Raw genomic sequence first — 21,538 nt, forward strand, 5'->3', positions numbered from 1 at the left:
AAGCATGTATGCTCTAAAATCATGTAGTTACTTTTTTCAGTGGAAAAGCCTGGTATTCGAAAGCATTTCCAGGCTCTGCAATTTCATATGAGCAGGTTTTTGGTAAAATCTTTTGTCCCTCACTCAGGATGGTATCTGGACAGTGAGCCCCTTTCTTCTGGCTCAGTAGTCAGAGAGAAGAGACTTGGAGACAGTTTCTGCCAGATCCTGTGCTTTGGCAAGGATGTGCAGCATTGCATATCATTCTATCATTAATTATGTTTACTCCTCCATGAACTAAAAACCATTAGACTAAATAGTCCAACATAAACCTTGAAAGATAAAATTTGATATTCTTTCGCCTGGCCATTTCTCTGACCCAGAATTGGGGCTGGGAGGGGAATGGAGACTTGGGGGAAAGAATCAAGGAGACTTCTTGCCTGGGGGAATTTGGCATGCACTTATTAATCCCATTTGGTTGCACTCCCTACTAATCCCTCACTCCATACCTGCCAAGGATTGGCTCTGCTCCCTGCTTCTCATCCCTGTCCTAGTTCTTCCTCACCTATTTCCATTTCCCACCACTGATCCTTCTCTCCAGTAAGATGCTATTCAACCTGATGAAATATAAAGAGTAGCACCACCCTGGAAGTCAGGATACCTTAGTTTTAGCTCCTGCTCTACCATTATCTAGCTGTGTGACCTTGGGCATGACTTAACCTTTGCTCTTCAGTCTGAACAGTCTTTAAGAATTGGTTTGGAGGGGAAAGGAAGGGATAGACAAGATCCAAGGCCTTTGAACTGTTTTTTGGAAATGGATTCTTTTCTTCAAGCAAAATTTGATGCAGAGTCCCAAATATACGTACAGAATAAAATGCTGCTGTTCTTGTTTGAAAGGAAGTGGGGTGCTTGGAGCCACATGCTCAGGCCCACTTTGCCCCCTCTCAGGAACCCTCGAAAAAACTTACAGGACTTATAGGACTCTTGGGGCTCTGCCAAGTCTCTCTTACGTTACATTTCAGTCCTTGTGAAACTCTGTATGATTCATCAGTTCACTTTTTCAGAACGTTCACCTGCTTAGGGTAAAGGTCATGAAGTGGAGAATGTGGGGCTCAGTAACTAGCAATAGTAAAAAACATCATTGATTGGCTTACAGAATTTACTCTGTTCTAAGCATCTTATACACATACTCATCTGAAAAATCACAACAACCTTGTGAGGTAGATCTGTTATTATCTTAAGATTCTGAAACCTGCCAGCTTGACTCTCAACCTTTGACTTGAGACCAGTTGCCCAAGATGGAAGGTTATACTTTTCACAGTTTACCACCATAAGCCGTCTTTCAGAGTGATTTCTAGCTAGAGATCCACTCTTGGAAAAAGTCAGAACCTGCCCATTAGCATACACTGCCACAGGGTGCAGAGTACCTTCACTGGATTCATCTCATTTCCTCCTAAAAATAGTCCTATGCAGTAGTCCAGTCATATCATCACCATTATACAGATGAGAAAAACTGAGGTGTAGGGGAAATCAAGAGATCTGTTCAAGGTCACACATCCCATAAGACTCTGAATACCACCATCAAGAATAATAAGCATTTTATGTGAAAAGCATTTTAGAACTTCAGTGTCATTATTGCATTCTGCCTCCTGGAGTTCAGTGCACTTTTTCACCATGCTTTAATCTTGGAGTCCTGGTGGTACAGAATCTGCCTTCTACTCTCAGACAACACCACAGTGTCTTTATCCCTCATAACAAACTTATGAATTAAGTAATGATATTATCCCCATTTTACAAATTAGTTAACTGAGGTACCGAGAGGCTAAGTCTTGCCCAAAGTCACACAGCTAGTCAGCGATAGAGCCGGAGTTACAAATGAGGCAGCCTGACTCCAGCATATTTGCTCTTAACTACTGCTCTATACATATGTAAGGAAACTAAAAGCCAAAGGGATAGGTGTCCCTGAGGCCCCACAGTGAGCTCCCCTGACTCACAATCCAGTATTCCTCTGACCTTCTAATCCTAAAGTTATACAGTAAGGTCCCTTGACTCTAATCCTAGTAGATGGAAAGATGGCTGGCATGATTTAAGCTAGAGGCCACAAACTGGCTTTCCCAGAGCCAGAATTCACCTGCAGAATTCTGTTTGTCCAGCACAGTGTTTGTTTAGAAAATTGACATAGACTGCCCCTAGGCAGGGCATCAATCACTGTCATTGTCCCCAGCCCTCCCTATTTATGTTTGCCAGGCTTTTTTACTCATTTGTGTGTATGCCTGACTTGCGAAGGTATTTGAGTTTATGACTTTTAGATTTAAGCATTGCAATATATAAGCACTGCACATACACACATACTCACATGCATTCACAAAAATATAGCCTAGTCTAGCTTCACAAAGAATTTGTAGCCCTACACCAAACACACCTTTATGTTTACTTAGTGTTTAGAATTAGATTTAAGATCAGAATTTAGTTTCACAGGCATTCATGTGTGGAAGAACCTCAGTTATTGTTTTTTGTTTCATACTGTCTCACCCTTGCCTTCCCTGCTGTGTCTGGACCCCTGTCAATCCTGCTTTCTGCCATTCTTCATACCTGAGTTAGGGCCCCTGCAAGCCATTCACTAGTTAATCTTTAGGAATGGATGGAGAGTGGAAACCAGTTTGGAGGGTTCACTGTGTCCCAAGCATCCTCTCATTTAGTACTCATAAGTGTCCTAAGAGATAGGTGGCAGCACATTCATTTTATAAATGAGGAAACTAAATCTCAGAGAAGCTAAACAAAGACCTCAAAGTCATTAAGGTAGTAATTAACGGAGCTGGGATTTGAATGCAAGATTGTTGGACTACAAAGCCTATTCTTTTGCCCTACACCACAGTTCCTTACAAGGAAGATGTATTCGTTTTCTATTACTGCATAACACATTGCCACAAATTTAGCAGCTTCAAACATTTATCAGCTCACTGTTTTGTAAGTCAGAAGTCTGGCACAGCATGGCTAGATTCTCAGTTCAGGGTCTCTGAAGGATGAAACTGATGTGTTTACCAGGATGCATTCTAATCTGAAGCTCAGGGTTCTTTTCCAAGCTCATGTAATTATTGCAGGATTCAGTTATTTGTGGTTGTAGGACTAAGGCTCCGACTTCCTTTCTGGCTACCAGCCAAGGGCCATTCTCAGCCACTGGAGGCTGCCCTCTATCCTTGTCATGTGGACCCCCAACACCTTCAAAGCCAGCAACAGAGACTCTTCCTTGTGTTGAATGTTTCTCACTCTACGGATGTCTTTCCTGGAGGATCCCAGTCCCGTAAGGGCTCACCTGATGAGGTCAGGTACATCAAGAATAACCACCCTTCAAATTCAACTGAATTAGCACCTTCATTACATCTACCTAGTCTTTTTACAACAGCATCTAGGTTAGCGCTTGACTGAATGACTGGAAGGAAGGATGTGTAAGCTAAGGTCTCAGAATCTCGGGGGCTGTCTTAGAAGTCAGCCTACTACAGATGTTGATTCTTTTCATGTGTCAAATTTCATAGTGAGATAGGGAGAACAGAAACATCACATCCTTGACCTTAGGTAGAGGGATTCAAACTTTCTAAGACTTTGGAAACTTCATGCCACTTTCACCTTTCCCTTGATCATGGTTGAGAAGGCCTCTATCTTGGAGTGGCCAGGAGTGAGACTGGAACAGTACCTAAAGGTTAAGGACGCTAAAGAAGTTACAGATTGGTTACATCTGCTCCTCCCTAGGAATGATCCATGGAACCTGATTTGACATTTTTTTCTCTGGTGCTATAGAGATAGCTCCCACAGGGGTCTAATGCCCCAGGGCTGAAAAGTTAGTTACCCATAGGATCCAGGCATGATATCAGGCCAGGTGTTACAATCTCCTAAAGAGGAGGTATGGACTGGAAAGCCCTTTGCCAATGGCCCTTTCTTGTCACTGCTCTGACCCAAGACTAACAGGGCAGAGATAGTGAACAACTCACATACTATTAAAACTATCCACTTATACTGCCCCCTTTCTCCTTGCTTTATCACTCCATTTAAGTAAGCCAATGAGTCTCTGCCTTGACACAGTGGCAAGCTGACCTGTATCTTATATGAAAGAATTAGATTTGACTCTGGGGCTCAGGTGCAGAGGGCAGGAGGGGAATAGGGGTGGCCTTCATGGAAGAAAACAAGTCCTTGGATACTGAGTAACAGCTGAGACTAGCAAGCCTCATTGTCCAGGATTCCAAGTCGTCTAGCAACATCCTGGTCTCTGCTGCAGAGAGAACAGAGGATCCCCCAGCAGAATGAATGGAGTCTGATTTCAATTACGTTCAGTATAGTCACTCTCTTTAGGCAGAGAAGCCAGAACACCTGGTGCAGCTAAGGCCACTGTGGTCACGGGGACAAGCACACTACCTGGGTCCTGGAGGCAAGTGGGAATGCAGCTTCTCTTCCTTAAGCAGATGCCATATAGGCCTGGGGAGGAGGATGTGAGAATACCAGCCAAGTTCTCATTGGCACTATACGGAGAAAGGGGAATTATTTCATCTTGATGGATTCTTCCCACAGTCTCTGCACATATTGATCTTACTTGTAATGAGTTTGCTTAGGTTCACAAGTCATCATCCCAGGGAGATCTGAGTCATTGGTGGGAAAGTCGAGGTGACAGATTATATCTCACTGATCTCACTGTCACCAATTGCTCTGTGTGTCCCTCTACCTTTTGAAAAAGTCAATGGATTCATTTGTGTATAATTCATTTGGATTCATTTCTTCTTTATCAATAGCTTTAGTGGGGTATTGCAAATGGGAAAGTTGCCCCAGAGAACAGTGTACATTTACAGCGTTATTCAATAGAACTTTCTGAGATGATGAAAATCTTCTATATCTTATGTTGTCCAATATAATATAGCCGCTAACTACATGTAGCTTTTGAACACTGGAAATGTGGCTAGTGAGACTGAGGGATTATATTTTTAATTTTTAAATGTTGTAATTAATTTAATTTTTTAAAATTTTTGCTTTCTATTTTATAGTTCAATAATTAAACTAAACTTACATAGCCCACATGTGGCTAGTTGGCTACTATACTGGACAGTACAAGTCTAGAAGGATCTCAGAGAGACACATGCTGAGATACAGCAGGAATAAGTTAGTCAAAAAGAGAGCCAACGTAACATAGGGAATTCTGGATTGGGAATTAGAGCCCTGGTTCTAATCTCAGCTCTGCCACTAGGTGACCTTGCCCTCTCTGGCTTCAGCCTCCCCATCTTTAACTTGAAAAGTTAAACTAACTAACGTCGAAAGTCCCAAAATGGTGGCTATGGACTGAATTCAATTTTGGGATACACAAGTTTCAGGAATTTTTAAAAAATCTATTAATGCCTTCTAGGTGTGTGTATGCACGCTTGCAGGCATGTGCCCATGCACAAGCATGGGAAGGCAGTAAGGCATTCATTCCAATTCACCAGTGTACTAACCATTCACATACACACACACACACGCACACACACATGCACACACACCCTACTGTATTGCCTATGTAGACCCTGAAGGTCTTTGAATCTGTCACCATTGGATAAGATAATTTCTAAGGACCCTTCCTGTTTTGTCATGCTGAAAATCTTTAAGCCACTATAGTGTCCCAAATCTATTTCAGTTTGGGCAGATGACTGAAGTATTCTTATAGCCTCCTGTCTATTCCCTTCTGGATTTGATACTAGTTACGAAGTTTTGAGTCAAGGGTGAAGAAGGGAGGCAGGGATGATATAACCCCAGCCCCACTCCTCAACTCTGCTTTTGAGTTAGAAGTAGGGTTCAGGGCTTCAGATTCCTTGGGGAGGCAGTCGAGAGAATATGGGCTTTATAATCAGAAGATGAGGTTCAGATGATTGGGTTCTCACTTTTTTGATAGCTGTGTTACCTCGGTTTATTCATTTGTAAAATAGGGATAAGAAATATCTTTAACCTCCTAAGATCATGTGGAATTAAGTGATGTAATGTGATGAAGCGAGGCATGAAGAAGGCCCTGAAAAAATTAGTAGTTACCCTTAAGGGGACTAAATGGTCTGGCAACTCCTGAGCTCAAAGCTAGAAAGGTCCAGTAATGGGGAAGATGGGGTCTTTCTGTAGGAACTGTAGCAGGGGAGCAGATCCTGTAGGCCACCAGTCTGTGGAGCTGTGTCCAAGAAATCATGTTTGCAATAAGTTCACCAAATGACAAGTTATTGTGGGGTCCAGGCCTCTAACTCAAGAAGATGGTCTTGGCCCAGATCATACCTTCCAGCCTGTGCCTTTGGTGGGATGTGGGTGTTGGCAGTGGCTATGCATATCTCCTTATTACTGGCTGTGCCAAAGCCCTGCAGAAATGATTGTTGGACAAAGTCATCTTGCACTCAGGGCTGGTTTTCCAGGCTTCCTTGTTATTTTCCCCTGAGTTCTTCTGTGTTCCTCTTGCAACACCAACCCCACCATTTTCCTCTTCCCTACCCTAGTTGTTGGTCCAGACATGTAATCCATTCTTGCAGTGATTTATTGAGTGACGCCATGACTGGAGTTTGCATTGAAGGACTTCTTTTTCTAATTAGAACTAAAAGTCAGTTCCAGGCTGGGTGTGGTGGCTCACGCCTGTAATCCCAGCACTTTGGGAGGCCGAGATGGGAGGATTGCTTAAGGCCAGGAGTTTGAGTCCAGCCTGGACAACATAGTGAGATCCCATCTCTACAAAAAATGTTAACCAGGAGTGGTAGTGTACACCTCTGGTCCCAGCTACTTGGGAAACTGAGCAGGGAGAATTGCTCGAGCCCAGGAATTTGAGGCTACAGTGAGCTTTGATAGCGCCACTGCTCTCCAGCTTGGGTGACAGAGGAAGATCCTCCTTCAACAAATAAATAAAAACTAAAAAAAAATGTCAGTTCCAGGTTGTATCTTTTTTCACAGAAGCCAGACGCAGATGAGCAGTAGGTTTTCTTGTATTCATCGATTTAAATTGAGCGATAAAATTCTCTCTTTGGTTTCTACCTTTCTTTTATTTATTATTATTATGTTAAAGGGATTAAAGTGGTTTATGGTCTTTCTTGGTGCAACTGCTTATGCTAGACCTCAGAATTATGACCTTTTCAATTATTTATATTTCTGTCTATATAAATACTGGAAAAAATAGTACAAAGTAAACATCGAAATGCCTAAGGACCTCTAAATTGTGTGTGTGAGCACATGGGGAAGATGGTTCTTAAGGTTTGAGTTTTGGATTATTGTGGTTGTCATAAATAATGTTCTTTCCAATGGCTGTCTCCTAGCATGGTTCTCATTTTACAGACTGATGGTAGAGGCAGAAAGATTCTCTCACTTCTTTGATACTATTGAGGATTTCAACCTTTCATCATTCCTCTCCCCTTTGCTAAAAAAGAAAAAAAATCAATATGTATGTTATAGTGCATTTTTTTATTTTATTACTATTATATTTTAAGTTTTAGGGCACATGTGCACAAAGTTAGGTTTCTTACATATGTATCCATGTGCCATGTTGGTGTGCTGCACCCATTAACTCGTCATTTAGCATTAGGTATATCTCCTAATGCTGTCCCTCCCCCCAACCCCCACCCCACAACAGTCCCTGGTGTGTGATGTTCCCCTTCCTGTGTCCATGAGTTCTCATTGTTCAATTCCCACCTATGAGCGAGAATATGCGGTGTTTGGCTTTTTGTCCTTGTGATAGTTTGCTGAGAATGATGATTGCCAGTTTCATCCATGTCCCTACAAAGGACATGAACTCATCATTTTTTATGGCTGCATAGTATTCCATGATGTATATGTACCATATTTTCTTAATCCAGTCTATCGTTGTTGGACATTTGGGTTGGTTCCAAGTCTTTGGTATTGTGAATAGTGCCGAAATAAACATATGTGTTCATGTGTCTTTATAGTAGCATGATTTATAATCCTTTGGGTATATACCCAGTAATGGGATGGCTAGGTCAAATGGTATTTCTAGTTCTAGATCCCTGAGGAATTGCCACACTGACTTCCACAATGGTTGAACTAGTTTACAGTCCCACCAACAGTGTAAAAGTGTTCCTATGTCTCCACATCCTCTCCAGCACCTGTTGTTTCCTGACTTTTTAATGATTGCCATTCTAACTGGTGTGAGATGGTATCTCATTGTGGTTCTGATTTGCATTTCTCTGATGGCCAGTGATGATGAGCATTTTTTCATGTGTTTTTTGGCTGCATAAATGTCTTCTTTTGAGAAGTGCCTGTTCATGTCCTTCGCCCACTTTTTGATGAGGTTGTTTGTTTATTTCTTGTAAATTTGCTTGAGTTCATTGTAGGTTCTGGATACTAGCCCTTTGTCAGATGAGTAGGTTGCAAAAATTTTCTCCCATTCTGTAGGTTGCCTGTTCACTCTGATGGTAGTTTCCTTTGCCGTGCAGAAGCTCTTTAGTTTAATTAGATCCCATTTGTCAATTTTGGTTTTTGTTGCCATTGCTTTTGGTGTTTTAGACATGAAGTCCTTGCCCATACCTATGTCCTGAATGGTATTGCCTAGGTTTTCTTCTAGGGTTTTTATGGTTTTAAGTCTAACATGTAAGTCATTAGTCCATCTTGAATTAATTTTTGTATAAGGTGTAAGGAAGGGATCCAGTTTCAGCTTTCTACATATGGCTGGCCAGTTTTCCCAGCACCATTTATTAAATAGGGAATCCTTTCCCCATTGCTTGTTTTTGTCACGTTTGTCAAAGATCACATAGTTGTAGATATGCAGCATTATTTCTGAGGGCTCTGTTCTGTTCCATTGGTCTATATCTCTGTTTTGGTACCAGCACCATGCTGTTTTGGTTACTGTAGCCTTGTAGTATGGTTTGAAGTCAGGTAGCGTGACGCCTCCAGCTTTGTTCTTTTGGCTTAGGATTGTCTTGGCCATGCGGGCTCTTTTTTGGTTCCATATGAACATTAAAGTAGTTTTTTCCAATTCTGTGAAGAAAGTCATTGGTAGCTTGATGGGGATGGCATTGAATCTATAAATAACCTTGGGCAGTATGGCCATTTTCACGATATTGATTCTTCCTACCCATGAGCATGGAATGTTCTTCCATTTGTTTGTATCCTCTTTTATTTCATTGAGCAGTGGTTTGTAGTTCTCCTTGAAGAGGTCCTTCACATCCCTTGTAAGCTTGATTCCTAGGTATTTTATTCTCTTTGAAGCAATTATGAATGGGAGTTCACTCATGATTTGGCTCTCTGTTTGTCTGTTATTGATGTATAAGAATGATTGTGATTTTTGCACATTGATTTTGTATCCTGAGACTTTGCTGAAGTTGCTTATCGGCTTAAGGAGATTTTGGGCTGAGACAATGGGGTTTTCTAGATATACAATCATGTCATCTGCAAACAGGGACAATTTGACTTCCTCTTTTCCTAATCGAATACACTTTATTTCCTTCTTCTGCCTGATTGCCCTGGCCAGAACTTCCAACACTATGTTGAATAGGAGTGGTGAGAGAGGGCATCCCTGTCTTGTGCCAATTTTCAAAGGGAATGCTTCCAGTTTTTGCCCATTCGGTATGATATTGGCTGTGAGTTTGTCATACATAGCTCTTATTATTTTGAGATACATCCCATCAATACCTATTTTATTGAGAGTTTTTAGCATGAAGGGTTGTTGAATTTTGTCAAAGGCCGTTTCTGCATCTATTGAGATAATCATGTGTTTTTTATCTTTGGTTCCGTTTGTATGCTGGATTACATTTATTGATTTGCGTATGTGGAACCAGCCTTGCATCCCAGGGATGAAGCCCACTTGATCATGGTGGATAAGCTTTTTGATGTGTTGCTGGATTCGGTTTGCCAATATTTTATTGAGGATTTTTGCATCGATGTTCATCAAGGATATTGGTCTAAAATTCTCTTTTTTTGTTGTGTCTCTGCCAGGCTTTGCTATCAGGATGATGCTGGCCTCATAAAATGAGTTAGGGAGGATTCCCTCTTTTTCTAGTGATTGGAATAGTTTCAGACGGAATGGTACCAGCTCCTCCTTGTACCTCTGGTAGAATTCGGCTGTGAAAACCATCTGGTCCTGGTCTTTTTTTGGTTGGTAAGCTATTAATTATTGCCTCAATTTCAGAGCCTGTTATTGGTCTATTCAGAGATTCAACTTCTTCCTGGTTTAGTCTTTGGAGGGTGTATGTGTCCAGGAATGTATCCATTTCTTCTAGATTTTCTAGTTTATTTGCATAGAGGTGTTTATAGTATTCTCTGATGGTGGTTTGTATTTCTGTAGGATCAGTGGTGATCTCCCCTTTGTCATTTTTATTGCATCTATTTGATTCTTCTCTCTTTACTTCTTTATTCGTCTTGCCAGCAGTCTATCAGTTTTGTTGATCTTTTCAAAAAACCAGCTCCTGGATTCATTGATTTTTTTTGAAGGGTTTTTGTGTCTCTATCTCCTTCAATTCTGCTCTGATCTTGGTTATTTCTTGCCTTCTGCTAGCTTTTGAATGTGTTTGCTCTTCCTTCTCTAGTTCTTTTAATTGTGATGTTAGGATGTCAATTTTAGATCTTTCCTGCTTTCTCTTGTGGGAATTCGGTGCTATAAATTTCCCTCTACACACTGCTTTAAATGTGTCCCAGAGATTCTGGTATGTTGTGTCTTTGTTCTCATTGGTTTCAAGGAACATCTTTATATCTGCTTTCATTTCATTATGTACCCTGTAGCCAGTAGTCACTCAGGAGCAGGTTGTTCCGTTTCCATGTAGTAGAGTGGTTTTGAGTGAGTTTCTTAATCCTGAGTTCTAGTTTGATTGCACTGTGCTCTGAGAGACAGTTTGTTATAATTTCTGTTCTTTTACATTTGCTGAGGAGTGCTTTACTTCCAACTAAGTGGTCAATTTTGGAATAAGTGCAATGTGGTGCTGAGAAGAATGTATATTCTGTTGATTTGGGGTGGAGAGTTCTGTAGATGTCTATTAGGGCCACTGGTGCAGAGCTGAGTTCAATTCCTGGATATCCTTGTTAACTTTCTGTCTTGTTGATCTGTCTAATGTTGGCAGTGGGGTGTTAAATTCTCCCATTATTATTGTGTGGGAGTCTAAGTCTCTCTATAGGTCTCTAAGTACTTGCTTTATAATCTGGTTGCTCCTGTATTGGGTGCATATTTATTTAGGATAGTTAGCTCTTCTTGTTGAATTGATCCCTTTACCATTATATAATGGCCTTCTTTGTCTCTTTTGATCTTTGTTGGTTTAAAGTCTGTTTTATCAGAGACCAGGATTGCAACCCCTGCCTCTTTTTGTTTTCCATTTGCTTGGTAGATCTTCCTCCATCCCTTTATTTTGAGCCTGTATGTGTCTCTGCACATGAGATGGGTTTCCTGAATACAGCACACTGAGGGGTCTTGACTCTTTATCCAATTTTACAGTCTGTGTCTTTTATTTGGAGCATTTAGGTTAATATTTACATTTAAGGTTAATATTGTTATGTGTGAATTTGATCCTGTCATTGTGATGTTAGCTGGTTATTTTGCTCGTCAGTTGATGCAGTTTCTTCCTAGCATCGATGGTCTTTACAATTTGGCATGTTTTTGCAGAGGGTGGTACGAGTTGTTCCTTTCCATGTTTAGTGCTTCCTTCAGGAGCTCTTTTAGGGCAGGCCTGGTGGTGACAAAATCTCTCAGCATTTGCTTGTTTGTAAAGTATTTTATTTCTCCTTCACTTATGAAGCTTAGTTTGGCTGGATATGAAATTCTGGGTTGAAAATTCTTTTTTTTAAGAATGTTGAATATTGGCCCCACTCTCTTCTGGCTTGTAGAGTTTCTGCCAAGAGATCCACTGTTAGTCTGATGGGCTTCCCTTTGTGGGTAACCCGACCTTTCTCTCTGGCTGCCCTTAACATTTTTTCCTTCATTTCAACTTTGGCGAATCTGATAATTATGTGTCTTGGAGTTGCTCTTCTCGAGGAGTATCTTTGTGGTGTTCTCTGTATTTCCTGAATGTGAATGTTGACCTGCCTTGCTAGGTTGGGGAAGTTCTCCTGAATAATATCCTGCAGAGTGTTTTCCAACTTGGTTCCATTCTCCCTGTCACTTTCAGGTACACCAATCAGATGTAGATTTGGTCTTTTCACATAGTCCCATATTTCTTGGAGGCTTTGTTCATTTCTTTTTGCTCTTTTTTCTCTAAACTTCTCTTCTCACTTCATTTTATTCATTTGATCTTCCATCACTGATACCCTTTCTTCCAGTTGATCGAATCAGCTACTGAAGCTTGTGCATTTGTCATATAGTTCTCGTGCCATGGTTTTCAGCTCCATCAGGTCATTTAAGGCCTTCTCGACATTGGTTATTCTAGTTAGCCATTCGTCTAATCTTTTTTCAAGGTGTTTAACTTCTTTGCGATGGGTTCGAACTTCCTCCTTTAGCTCAGAGAAGTTTGGTCGTCTGAAGCCTTCTTCTCTCAACTCATCAAATTCATTCTCCGTCCAGCTTTGTTCTGTTACTGATGAGGAGCTGTGTTCCTTTGGAGGAGGAGGGGCACTCTGATTTTTAGAATGTCTCAGTTTTTCTGCTCTGTTTTTCCCCATCTTTGTGGTTTTATCTACCTTTGGTCTTTGATGATGGTGACATACAGATGGGGTTTTGGTGTGAATGGCCTTTCTTTTTGTTAGTTTTCCTTCTAACAGTCAGGACCCTCAGCTGCAGGTCTGTTGGAGTTTGCTGGAGGTCCACTCCAGACCCTGTTTGCCTGGGTGTCAGCAACAGAGGCTACAGAACAGCGAATATTGCTGAGCAGCAAATGTTGCTGCCTACTCATTCCTCTGGAAGTTTCATCTCAGAGGGTTACCTAGCCATGTGAGGTATCAGTCTGCCCCTACTGGTGGGTGTCTCCCAGTTAGACTACTCAGGGGTCAGGGACCCACTTGAGGAAGCAGTCTGTCCGTTCTCAGATCTCCAGCTGTGTGCTGGGAGAACCACTACTTTCTTCAAAGCTGTCAGACAGGGACATTTAAGTCTGCAGAGGTTTCCGCTGCCTTTTTTTCGGCTATGCCCTGCCCCCAGAGGTGGAGTCTACAGAGGCACGCAGGCCTCCTTGAGTTGCGGTGGGCTCCACCCAGTTCGAGCTTCCTGGCCCCTTTATTTACCTACTCAAGGCTCAGCAATGGCGGGCACCACTCCCCCAGCCTCACTGCCACCTTGGAGTTTGATCTCAGACTGCTGTGCTAGCAATGAGCGAGGCTATGTGGGCATGGGACCCTCCGAGCCTGGCGTGGGATATAATCTCCTGGTGTGCTGTTTGCTAAGACCATTGGAAAAGCGCAGTATTAGGGTGGGAGTGACCCGATTTTCCAGGTGCCATCTGTCACAGCTTTGCTTGGCTAGGAAAGGGAAATTCCTGACCCTTTGTTCTTCCCAGGTGAGGCGATGCCTCACCCTGCTTCGGCTCACACTTAGTGCACTGCACCCACTGTCCGACAAGCCCCAGTGAGATGAACCCGGTACCTCAGTCGGAAATGCAGAAATCACTCATCTTCTGTGTCGCTCACGCTGGGAGCTGTAGACTGGAGCTGTTCTTATTCGGCCGTCTTATTAATCATGCATGTTCAACTTTGGGCAACTATGTGTATTCAATGGGAAATGGAATACCATAAAATTACCATATGTTGAACCCAAAATGATAGGATAGAATTTGATAGTCTGAGGATGGAAAGGACCTTCAAGGCCACTTTTAAAGACCCCATTCCCATATGATACTCGAATTCTTAACCACTGTGTGTCTAGTATTTTCTCATTTCCAGTGATATGTGTGCCTGCCAACCTTTCCGTCTCCAAGAGCTTTAACTATCAAAATGTATGTGTGTGTGTTTGTGTGCATGTGTGTGTGAGTGTGCGTGTTTGTGTGAGTGTGCGTATGTGTGTGTGTTTAGAGAGAGAGAGAGACAGAAATAGAAGGAGAGATTAAAATCCAATTCACTGTTCTTTCTGGGACCCAAAGAACAAGTCTAGTCATTCTCCATTTCTAGTCTCTTTCCCTAGCAATCAGCTAGACGTGCTAGACATAGACACACGTACATTACTCCTTTGATTTACAACATTCAGTATTTGTCTATCACTTATAAGATAAAACACAAACTTAGTTTATATTTTTATTTTTTTAGAGACAGTGTTTTACAATGTCACCCACGCTAGAGCGTCAGTGGCACTATCATAGCCCACTGCAGCCTGGAACCCCTGGGCTCAAGCAATCCTTCCACCTCTGCCTCCTGAGTAGCAGAGACTACAGATGTGCATCACCAGATCCAGCTAATTTGGTTTTTTACTATTTTTTTGTGGAGATGGTATATTGTCTTGTGGTGTTGCTCAGGCTGATCTTGAGCTCCTGGCCTCAAGCACTCCTTCCATCTCAGCCTCCCAAAATGCTGGGATTATAGGCATGAACCACCTTACCCAGCCAAATTTCTTAATATGATATACATGCTCCTTCAAAATCAAGCACCATCTTTGCTTTCAACCTTATTATTAACCACTTTCCCATATATGCAACGTATGTTTCAGCCATACTAGTGTCTAGTTGTTCCCCGACCACTCCTTGGTGCTTTTGTTTATGCCCTTTCTGCCCACCTTTGCCTGGTGAAATCTTCATCAATCTTCAAATTCTAGGTCAAATACTATCTTCCATATAAAGCATTTTCTAAACCCTCCTGTGTAAAAAGATTAGCGTTTTCCTATTTTGTTGATACCTCCATTGCAGCATTTTCCAGTCTGACGTTTTCTAGAATTGATTGTGGCCAGCCTACCAGACTGGGCCAGGGCCTGTGTCTTTTCTGTCACCCAGAAGCAAAGGTCTAACAATGGATATCTGCTGAATGAATGAATGAAAATGAATCATTAATATATTAGTAAATGAGTTAAAGTTCCAGGTATGAATACTGAAGGCTGCATTCAGGCAGAGCTGAATCCAAGGTTATGCTAGGTTGGTCTGGCGCAAGAATCAGAGTTTTCCTCTGCAAGCTATGAAAAATTGGGGTTTAGCAGGCATTTGGGATGATGAATTATACATTTAACCAGTGTTGAATGAGCACTTGTCCTTAAGGAGTTTAGAGTCTGTGACCAGGGAGAATGATGACTTTCTTAGCTAGGGCAGTTTTTCTAAAAAGGTAGTTACATTGTGTGTTTTTGACCACTGATGATAAATTCAAGTTTCCCTTCCTTCCCAATAGCCCGGAAACTGAAGAAACTTGGTAATCTGAAACTACAGGAGGAAGGAGAGGCTTCCAGCACCACCAGCCCCACTGAGGAGACAACACAGAAGCTGACAGTGTCACACATTGAAGGCTATGAATGTCAGCCCATCTTTCTGAATGTCCTGGAAGCCATTGAGCCAGGTGTAGTGTGTGCTGGACACGACAACAACCAGCCCGACTCCTTTGCAGCCTTGCTCTCTAGCCTCAATGAACTGGGAGAGAGACAGCTTGTACATGTGGTCAAGTGGGCCAAGGCCTTGCCTGGTAAGGAAAAGGGAAGTAGGAGCATGAGATAAGGGGGATCATATTTAGTGAATGCTCCTATGGACCAGCCACCATGTCTGGTGCTTTTCTGCCCATGAACTCAGGCAAGTCTTCATCATAACCCTGTGGGAGAGGGATTGTTATAAGTCTCACTTTAAACATACAGGAATCGAGACTCAGAAAACAAAGAGAAAGATAGTATTATAGGATGTCTTATGTGGCCCACATTGATGCACAGCAGTCATGCTTTCACATTCAACTCACAAAAATGGTCAGAAAATTTTCCATTAATCACAAATCACATAGACATACCCATATATGCCTTAGGATGCTCTTTTATATTTGCACACACAGGCTAACCCCAAAGATAATCTCTAGCTTGACTGACATTCTGTCTTCAGTGTCATCTTTAGGAGCTATATCATGGGAACTCTCATAATGTGGTATGGTGGAAAGAACATCAAGTTGGGAATCAGAACACTTCGGGTCTACTCTTAGCTCTGCTAGTAACTTACTGTGTGATCCCTTCCCCTTCTGGGTCCCAATTTCTCTATCTGTATAATGTATAAAGCATGGTTTGTATCAAATTGATGGTTTTCAGTTTTTGCTTCAAGGAATGCTTTGTGCACCTTAAACTACCTAAGGAATCATAATGGGCGGAAAGATTAGGTAATAGTGAAAGAATTACCAAGTATTGGTCTAACAAAAGTTGGATAACAGAAGTTCCTCAGTGACGGGGAACTCACTTCTTTCTTATGTGATCTGTTGTTTAAACAAGTCTGGTTATTAAAATATTACAGCTTAAGGAATTCTTAGAGATCCTCTATCCAATGATTTACAAACTTTCCTTTAGCAGCTAAGTGCTTTATTTCTCAAAAGAATTGTACACAGATACAAGTGGAGCTAGTTTATTTAAAGCCAGAGCCTGTAGCTTGGGCCTCACCAGTTCAGCCTCTTTCTCTCTATCCCAGGGAAGCCCTAGGTCACTCTTGCAAAATCTTAGGGCTCCAAGGAACACAGTTTGAAAACCAGTGAAGTATATGCCCTTTAAAGGTTCTCCTAATCCTGCAATTATGATTCAAAGACTCTTTTGAAATAACAACAACCAAACCTTCTCTTGTGGAGTCAAAGATTAACCTGCCTTTCAATAATAACTGCCATTCAGGTAGAAATTTATAGTGAACAGAGCAGTTTTGTATGTATTACCTGAATTATTCTTATAGGAATCCTATAAAATGAGATTCTTTCTCTTATTTTACAGACCAAATAGGGAAGCTGTGAGAATGATGTGATTGGCCTATAGTTACATAGTCAGAAAATAGCAGGACCAGAACTTGAGCCCAGGTTCCCTCCTGATTCCAAATTCTCTCTTTATTCCACTCCACCTGTAGGCTGTAGCACCACTGCAGTTCTGTAGCTCTGGGCTTTACAGTGAGGGGCCAAGTCTTCATTGAAGGCCACTTGGGTCATACTGTGGGCTTGTTGCATTTGAAGACATTACATGTTGGCTGTCAAGTATTGTATTTCCACCTCACAGGGCCTGGTCACAGCCCTAACCATCTCTTATACCTTCTCAGCTTGGGAAGCTGAGGTTGACTAGCCAATAAGAACACTGGGATGGAAACCTCAGGACTCTGACTGGATATGTTCTGTGCCAAAACAGAAGGTTCACACAGAGAGGAAAAATATAAAAAAGAAAAAGGAGAAGGTTGCTTTAATTCTTATCACTTTTTCATCTGGATATGTTGATATCATGTGTTTGACAGAGATTCAAAGTTTAATCTTCCCAAGCAGTTTCCAAACACTTATTTTATAGGCTACAGAGCTTTTTCATATATATGATTCCACTTAATCTTCACAACAATTCTATGAATCATAGAGACTATTATTTCCATTTCACATGCCAAGGCTCAAAGAGGTTAACTAACTTGCTGCATTTGGTCACTTAACACATGGAACCAGAACTTGACCTAGACCTTCGGGTTTCTAAATTGGTTATCTTGACAATAACCTAGTGCAAAACACTATAGCAGAATTTGTATGACTTGGGATCACTGGGGCTTTCCTTGGCCCAACCGCCAAGCTGGAAAGCCCCCTCCCCTTACATTAACAAATCTGCAAGCCAATATCAGTTCACCATCTAGCTTGCCAGACTAAATGATCTCTGACCCCAAGTCTTTTAAAAGAATAGCTTCAAAAGAAAGCCAATTACCACATTCACAAGAACTGTTCTTCATATTATCTGTAATTACCTACAAGTTCAAGTAATTCGCTAATTCAATAGATTGAGTTCTTGACCTGTAAGATGAACTGTGCTAGGCCCCAATAAGATAAATTTTGTTGCAAGTTTTCTGTGACAGTAATGATGTATGAAAATTGCCTAGCAGAGTACCTGGCACATTAATAAATGATAACTGTTAATTTGGAGTGGGTGAGTAGACCGGGTGTGCACAGTATATTTAGAATCAAATTTATCTGGTTTGGAATCCTAGCTATGGACTAGTTCTGTGACCTTGAGCAAATCACATGTCTTCTCTGTGCTTCTGTGTCCTCATTTGTAAGATGATAGAATAATCGCTACCTTTCAAATTGTTGTCAACAAAAAGATTATGTATAAAGAGCACCTAGTAAGGTAGCCTGAAACATAGTTGATGCTCTGTAAATGGTGGTTTATTATTATGAAACTTGAATGCTAAGCCACTGCTTTCATGAAACTCAATTTTAGCTACCACTTGCCTTGCCTAGAAGCTCATGCATGGACCCCAAGGTGAAATTGTCTTCTCTGAAGACCTCGGCTGGCAGAGATACTACAGCAGCAAAGATTTCCAAACTGGCCTTTCTTTGAGCCCATTCTCCCAGACTAGACAGGAGACTACAAGTTTCTGCTGCACATGAAAAAAAATATGATGTCAATTGGATTCTAGTGAGAAAATAGAGTCTCAGAGAAACTGCTTCTGCTCCCTAGCCTGTTTAATGTGTTTCAAAACCTGAGAATGACTCCTGTCTGTTACTCCAGAACAGCCTAACACAGTGGCAAATGGGTGTTGAGTGAATGCATACTTAAGGAAATCTGTAGGATTGCAGCTACTCTTTCCTCCAGTAGTCCCTTGATAGTCATGTTGGCTACTTCAGAGATTGGGCATTAGAGAACAGAGTCAGGTATTATAATCAGATTAGACTCTAGGGAGATTAGCCAGCCATATTGCTGATATGTGCACAGTTACTGGGTTTGAGTGCTAAGCAGCTCTCATTAAGGGCGGTTAATTAATATTATGGCTAAATTAAGCTTTCCCTTTTCTCTCCTCTTTGTTAGTTCGGTGGCATTTTAGGGAGAAAAAAATAAGCATCAGTATGGACAATTTGCTTGATACCTGTACAATTTAATTCTCATCCTGCCATGTGCCTTCACATTCACACATTCCACCAGAAGACCAAGGTTCACCAGCCAAAAGCTTTTCTTGCTCCCCACTGCCTCCTACCCAAGATATTCAGGGTTCAACCTCCCAGGCCTCTTCTCTAAGAGATCCTTGGTTGCTACATGGTTAGACCCTGCTTCTTATTTCCTACTGAGAAGGGTTAGTCCAAGGCATTCTGTGCTACAGAAGGGTTCCAGGCAGGAACTACTCGGATCTGAGGCTCCAGCCGGTCTGTCAGCGTGTCATTACAGTGAAGGTGGGAAGCACAGGCCTGGGAGCTAAGACTGCTAAGATGAGGGACTCCAGAATCCTTGATACCTGGAAGGCCTAGGATCTAAAAGAAAAGAACAGGGAAATGGGGCTATATGAGTGGACAGGGACCAACCAAGCAGAACAATGTGTCTGGATAATGTAGACTTCAGATCTGATCCTATGGCTGACAAAAGCTGGTGACCTTGGTAGTTCCTGAGATGTAACCTTCAGCAGTGGAGTAGAAAAAACACTGGAGAAGATAATCAGAACACCTGGGTCCTAGTATTAGTTCAGCCACATATAAACCATATGACCTTGGGTAAGTCAGTTTATTTCTCTGGCCCTCATGTTCCTTGTTGGTAAAATAAGTGTCACATCACCTAACCTCTGGGATTATTGTGAGAGTTAAATTAGGTCATCAACAGGAAAGTGAGAAGTTTGATCTAAATTTGGGGAAGCATTCCTAATGAGGTATGATGACAAAATTTCAGATAATTCTGGATTTGTTGGTGAGAAGAGAGAATGTTGGTAGGGACGAGCTCTGAGGTGATGCCTTTATAACTTTAAGCATCCAACTGTTTCAAAACCTCCAGGAGAACATGGCCATGTCTGTTCTACCTGTGTATTATTGTAGAGGTAGCATCTGGGAGCCTCTGCTCTCAGCTTAAGGGAGGTAATTTGGAGATCATTTAATTCTCATTTTACAAAAGGAAAAAAAATTGGGGGTCTTTAGGCCATTTGTTTAGGTAATATTTCTTTTTCTTTCTTTCTTTTTTTTTTTTTTTTTTTGAGACAGAGTCTCGCTCTGTCACCCAGGCTGGAGTGCAGTGGCATGATCTCAGCTCACTGCAAGCTCCACCTCCCGGGTTTGCGCCATTCTCCTGCCTCAGCCTCCCGAGTAGCTGGGACTACAGGCACCCGCCACCACGCCCGGCTAATTTTTTTGTATTTTTAGTAGAGACGGGGTTTCACTGTGTTAGCCAGGATGGTCTTGATCTCCTGACCTCGTGATCCGCCTGCCTCGGCCTCCCAAAGTGCTGGGATTACAGGCGTGAGCCACCGCGCCCGGCCTTAGGTAATATTTCTTAAGTGCCCACTCAAATAAGTGGACTGTACTAAGTACTAGGGAGGTAAAGATAAATACGAAGATATGGTCCCTGTCTTCAAGAAGCTCCAAGTCTTGTGGGGGAGACAGACATGTATATACACAGACTTCAATGCTGTGTAATGAGTGCTATAATTGGGTGAGGCTACACAAGGTGCAATGAGAATGTAAAAGAAGAGTCTTTAAGCCTCCTTCTTGGATGAGTTGGAAAAGGCTTCACAGAAGAGGTAGCCTTTGAGTGAAGACTTGAAAGATGAGTAGGTGTTTACCGGATGAAAGGCCTGAGAAGGAGGAATGCATTCTAGGCAAAAGTAACTGCCTGTGCAGAGATAACAGAGATATAGAGGCATGTGAGAGGGCAAGTGGCAAGAGATCAGTCTAGGTAGGCAGGTCATAAAGGGCCTATTCACGTATAATGATGGCAGTAAGATGGGGATGGTAGTAGGGTGGGAAACTAGTAGGGCCAGGGTACCTATTGAGTAGAAAAGAATGGAGAGGAAGTGCCAGGCAGAAAGAGGGATGGACGCAAGAGAGGGAACATGAAAGTGGTGAACAGGAGGCAGTGGCTGTCAAGACATCTCCCCATACACTGTACACTGTATGTAATATCCATCTCCCAGGGTTGTTAGAAGGGTCAAGCCGGATCATAGCTGAAAAACAGCTTTGTAAAGTGAAAACTGCTGCTTATGTGGCAGAAATGATTGTTAAACTGCATCTTCGGAAAGGTGGAGTGATCAAGAGCACAGACCTTGGAATCTGACTGCTTTGCTTTGTAACTTGGTCTGCCAATTACTAGCTGTATGATCTTGGACAAGTTCCTTAACCTGTCTCTGACTCACTTGTACTAGTTCACAGAATGGAGATAATAATAGTATCTACTTTACTCATTGTTGTGAATATTAAATGAGATAATATAAGTAAAGTGCTTAGAAAAGAGTTAAATATACCCCATAAATACATACAACTATCATGTACCCAAAATAATTTTTAATTTTTTAAAAAAACAGCAATCCAATAGAAATCAAAAGAAAAAAAGAGTTCGCTCATATAAGCAGTCAATAAGTGTTAGATTATTTTTCTCTTACGACTGACAATGCCCTTTTTGTCTCCATCATCATCTCATTTGAGCAGCTCAGTGAAGTAGGGAGGATAAGGAATATTATCCTCCTCACCATATAGTTTGTGCTTTTCCCCACCACTCCTTAGTGGCCAGCCTGGATGGTCCCTGGGGATCTTAGGGGATGCCCAAATGCCAGAGCATCTCTGCCCAACAGGGGCTCAGACTTAGCTTAGCCCG

At 41.8% G+C, this 21,538-nt stretch overlaps 1 protein-coding gene across 1 annotated transcript in view; it reads left to right on the forward strand.

Annotated features, from left to right (window-relative positions):
- The window catches only part of AR (androgen receptor), a 171,719-nt gene that overhangs the window by 142,939 nt on the left and 7,242 nt on the right, over nt 1–21,538 (forward strand). Inside the window, exon 4 of the mRNA XM_032757103.2 lies at nt 15,181–15,468. Within this exon, the coding sequence (XP_032612994.1) occupies nt 15,181–15,468 (288 nt within the window). The remainder of the gene's footprint in view (nt 1–15,180; nt 15,469–21,538) is intronic.

Source organism: Hylobates moloch, unplaced genomic scaffold (genome assembly GCF_009828535.3).
Source record: "Hylobates moloch isolate HMO894 unplaced genomic scaffold, HMol_V3 SCAFFOLD_7, whole genome shotgun sequence".
In the NCBI taxonomy this organism is placed as follows: domain Eukaryota; kingdom Metazoa; phylum Chordata; class Mammalia; order Primates; family Hylobatidae; genus Hylobates; species Hylobates moloch.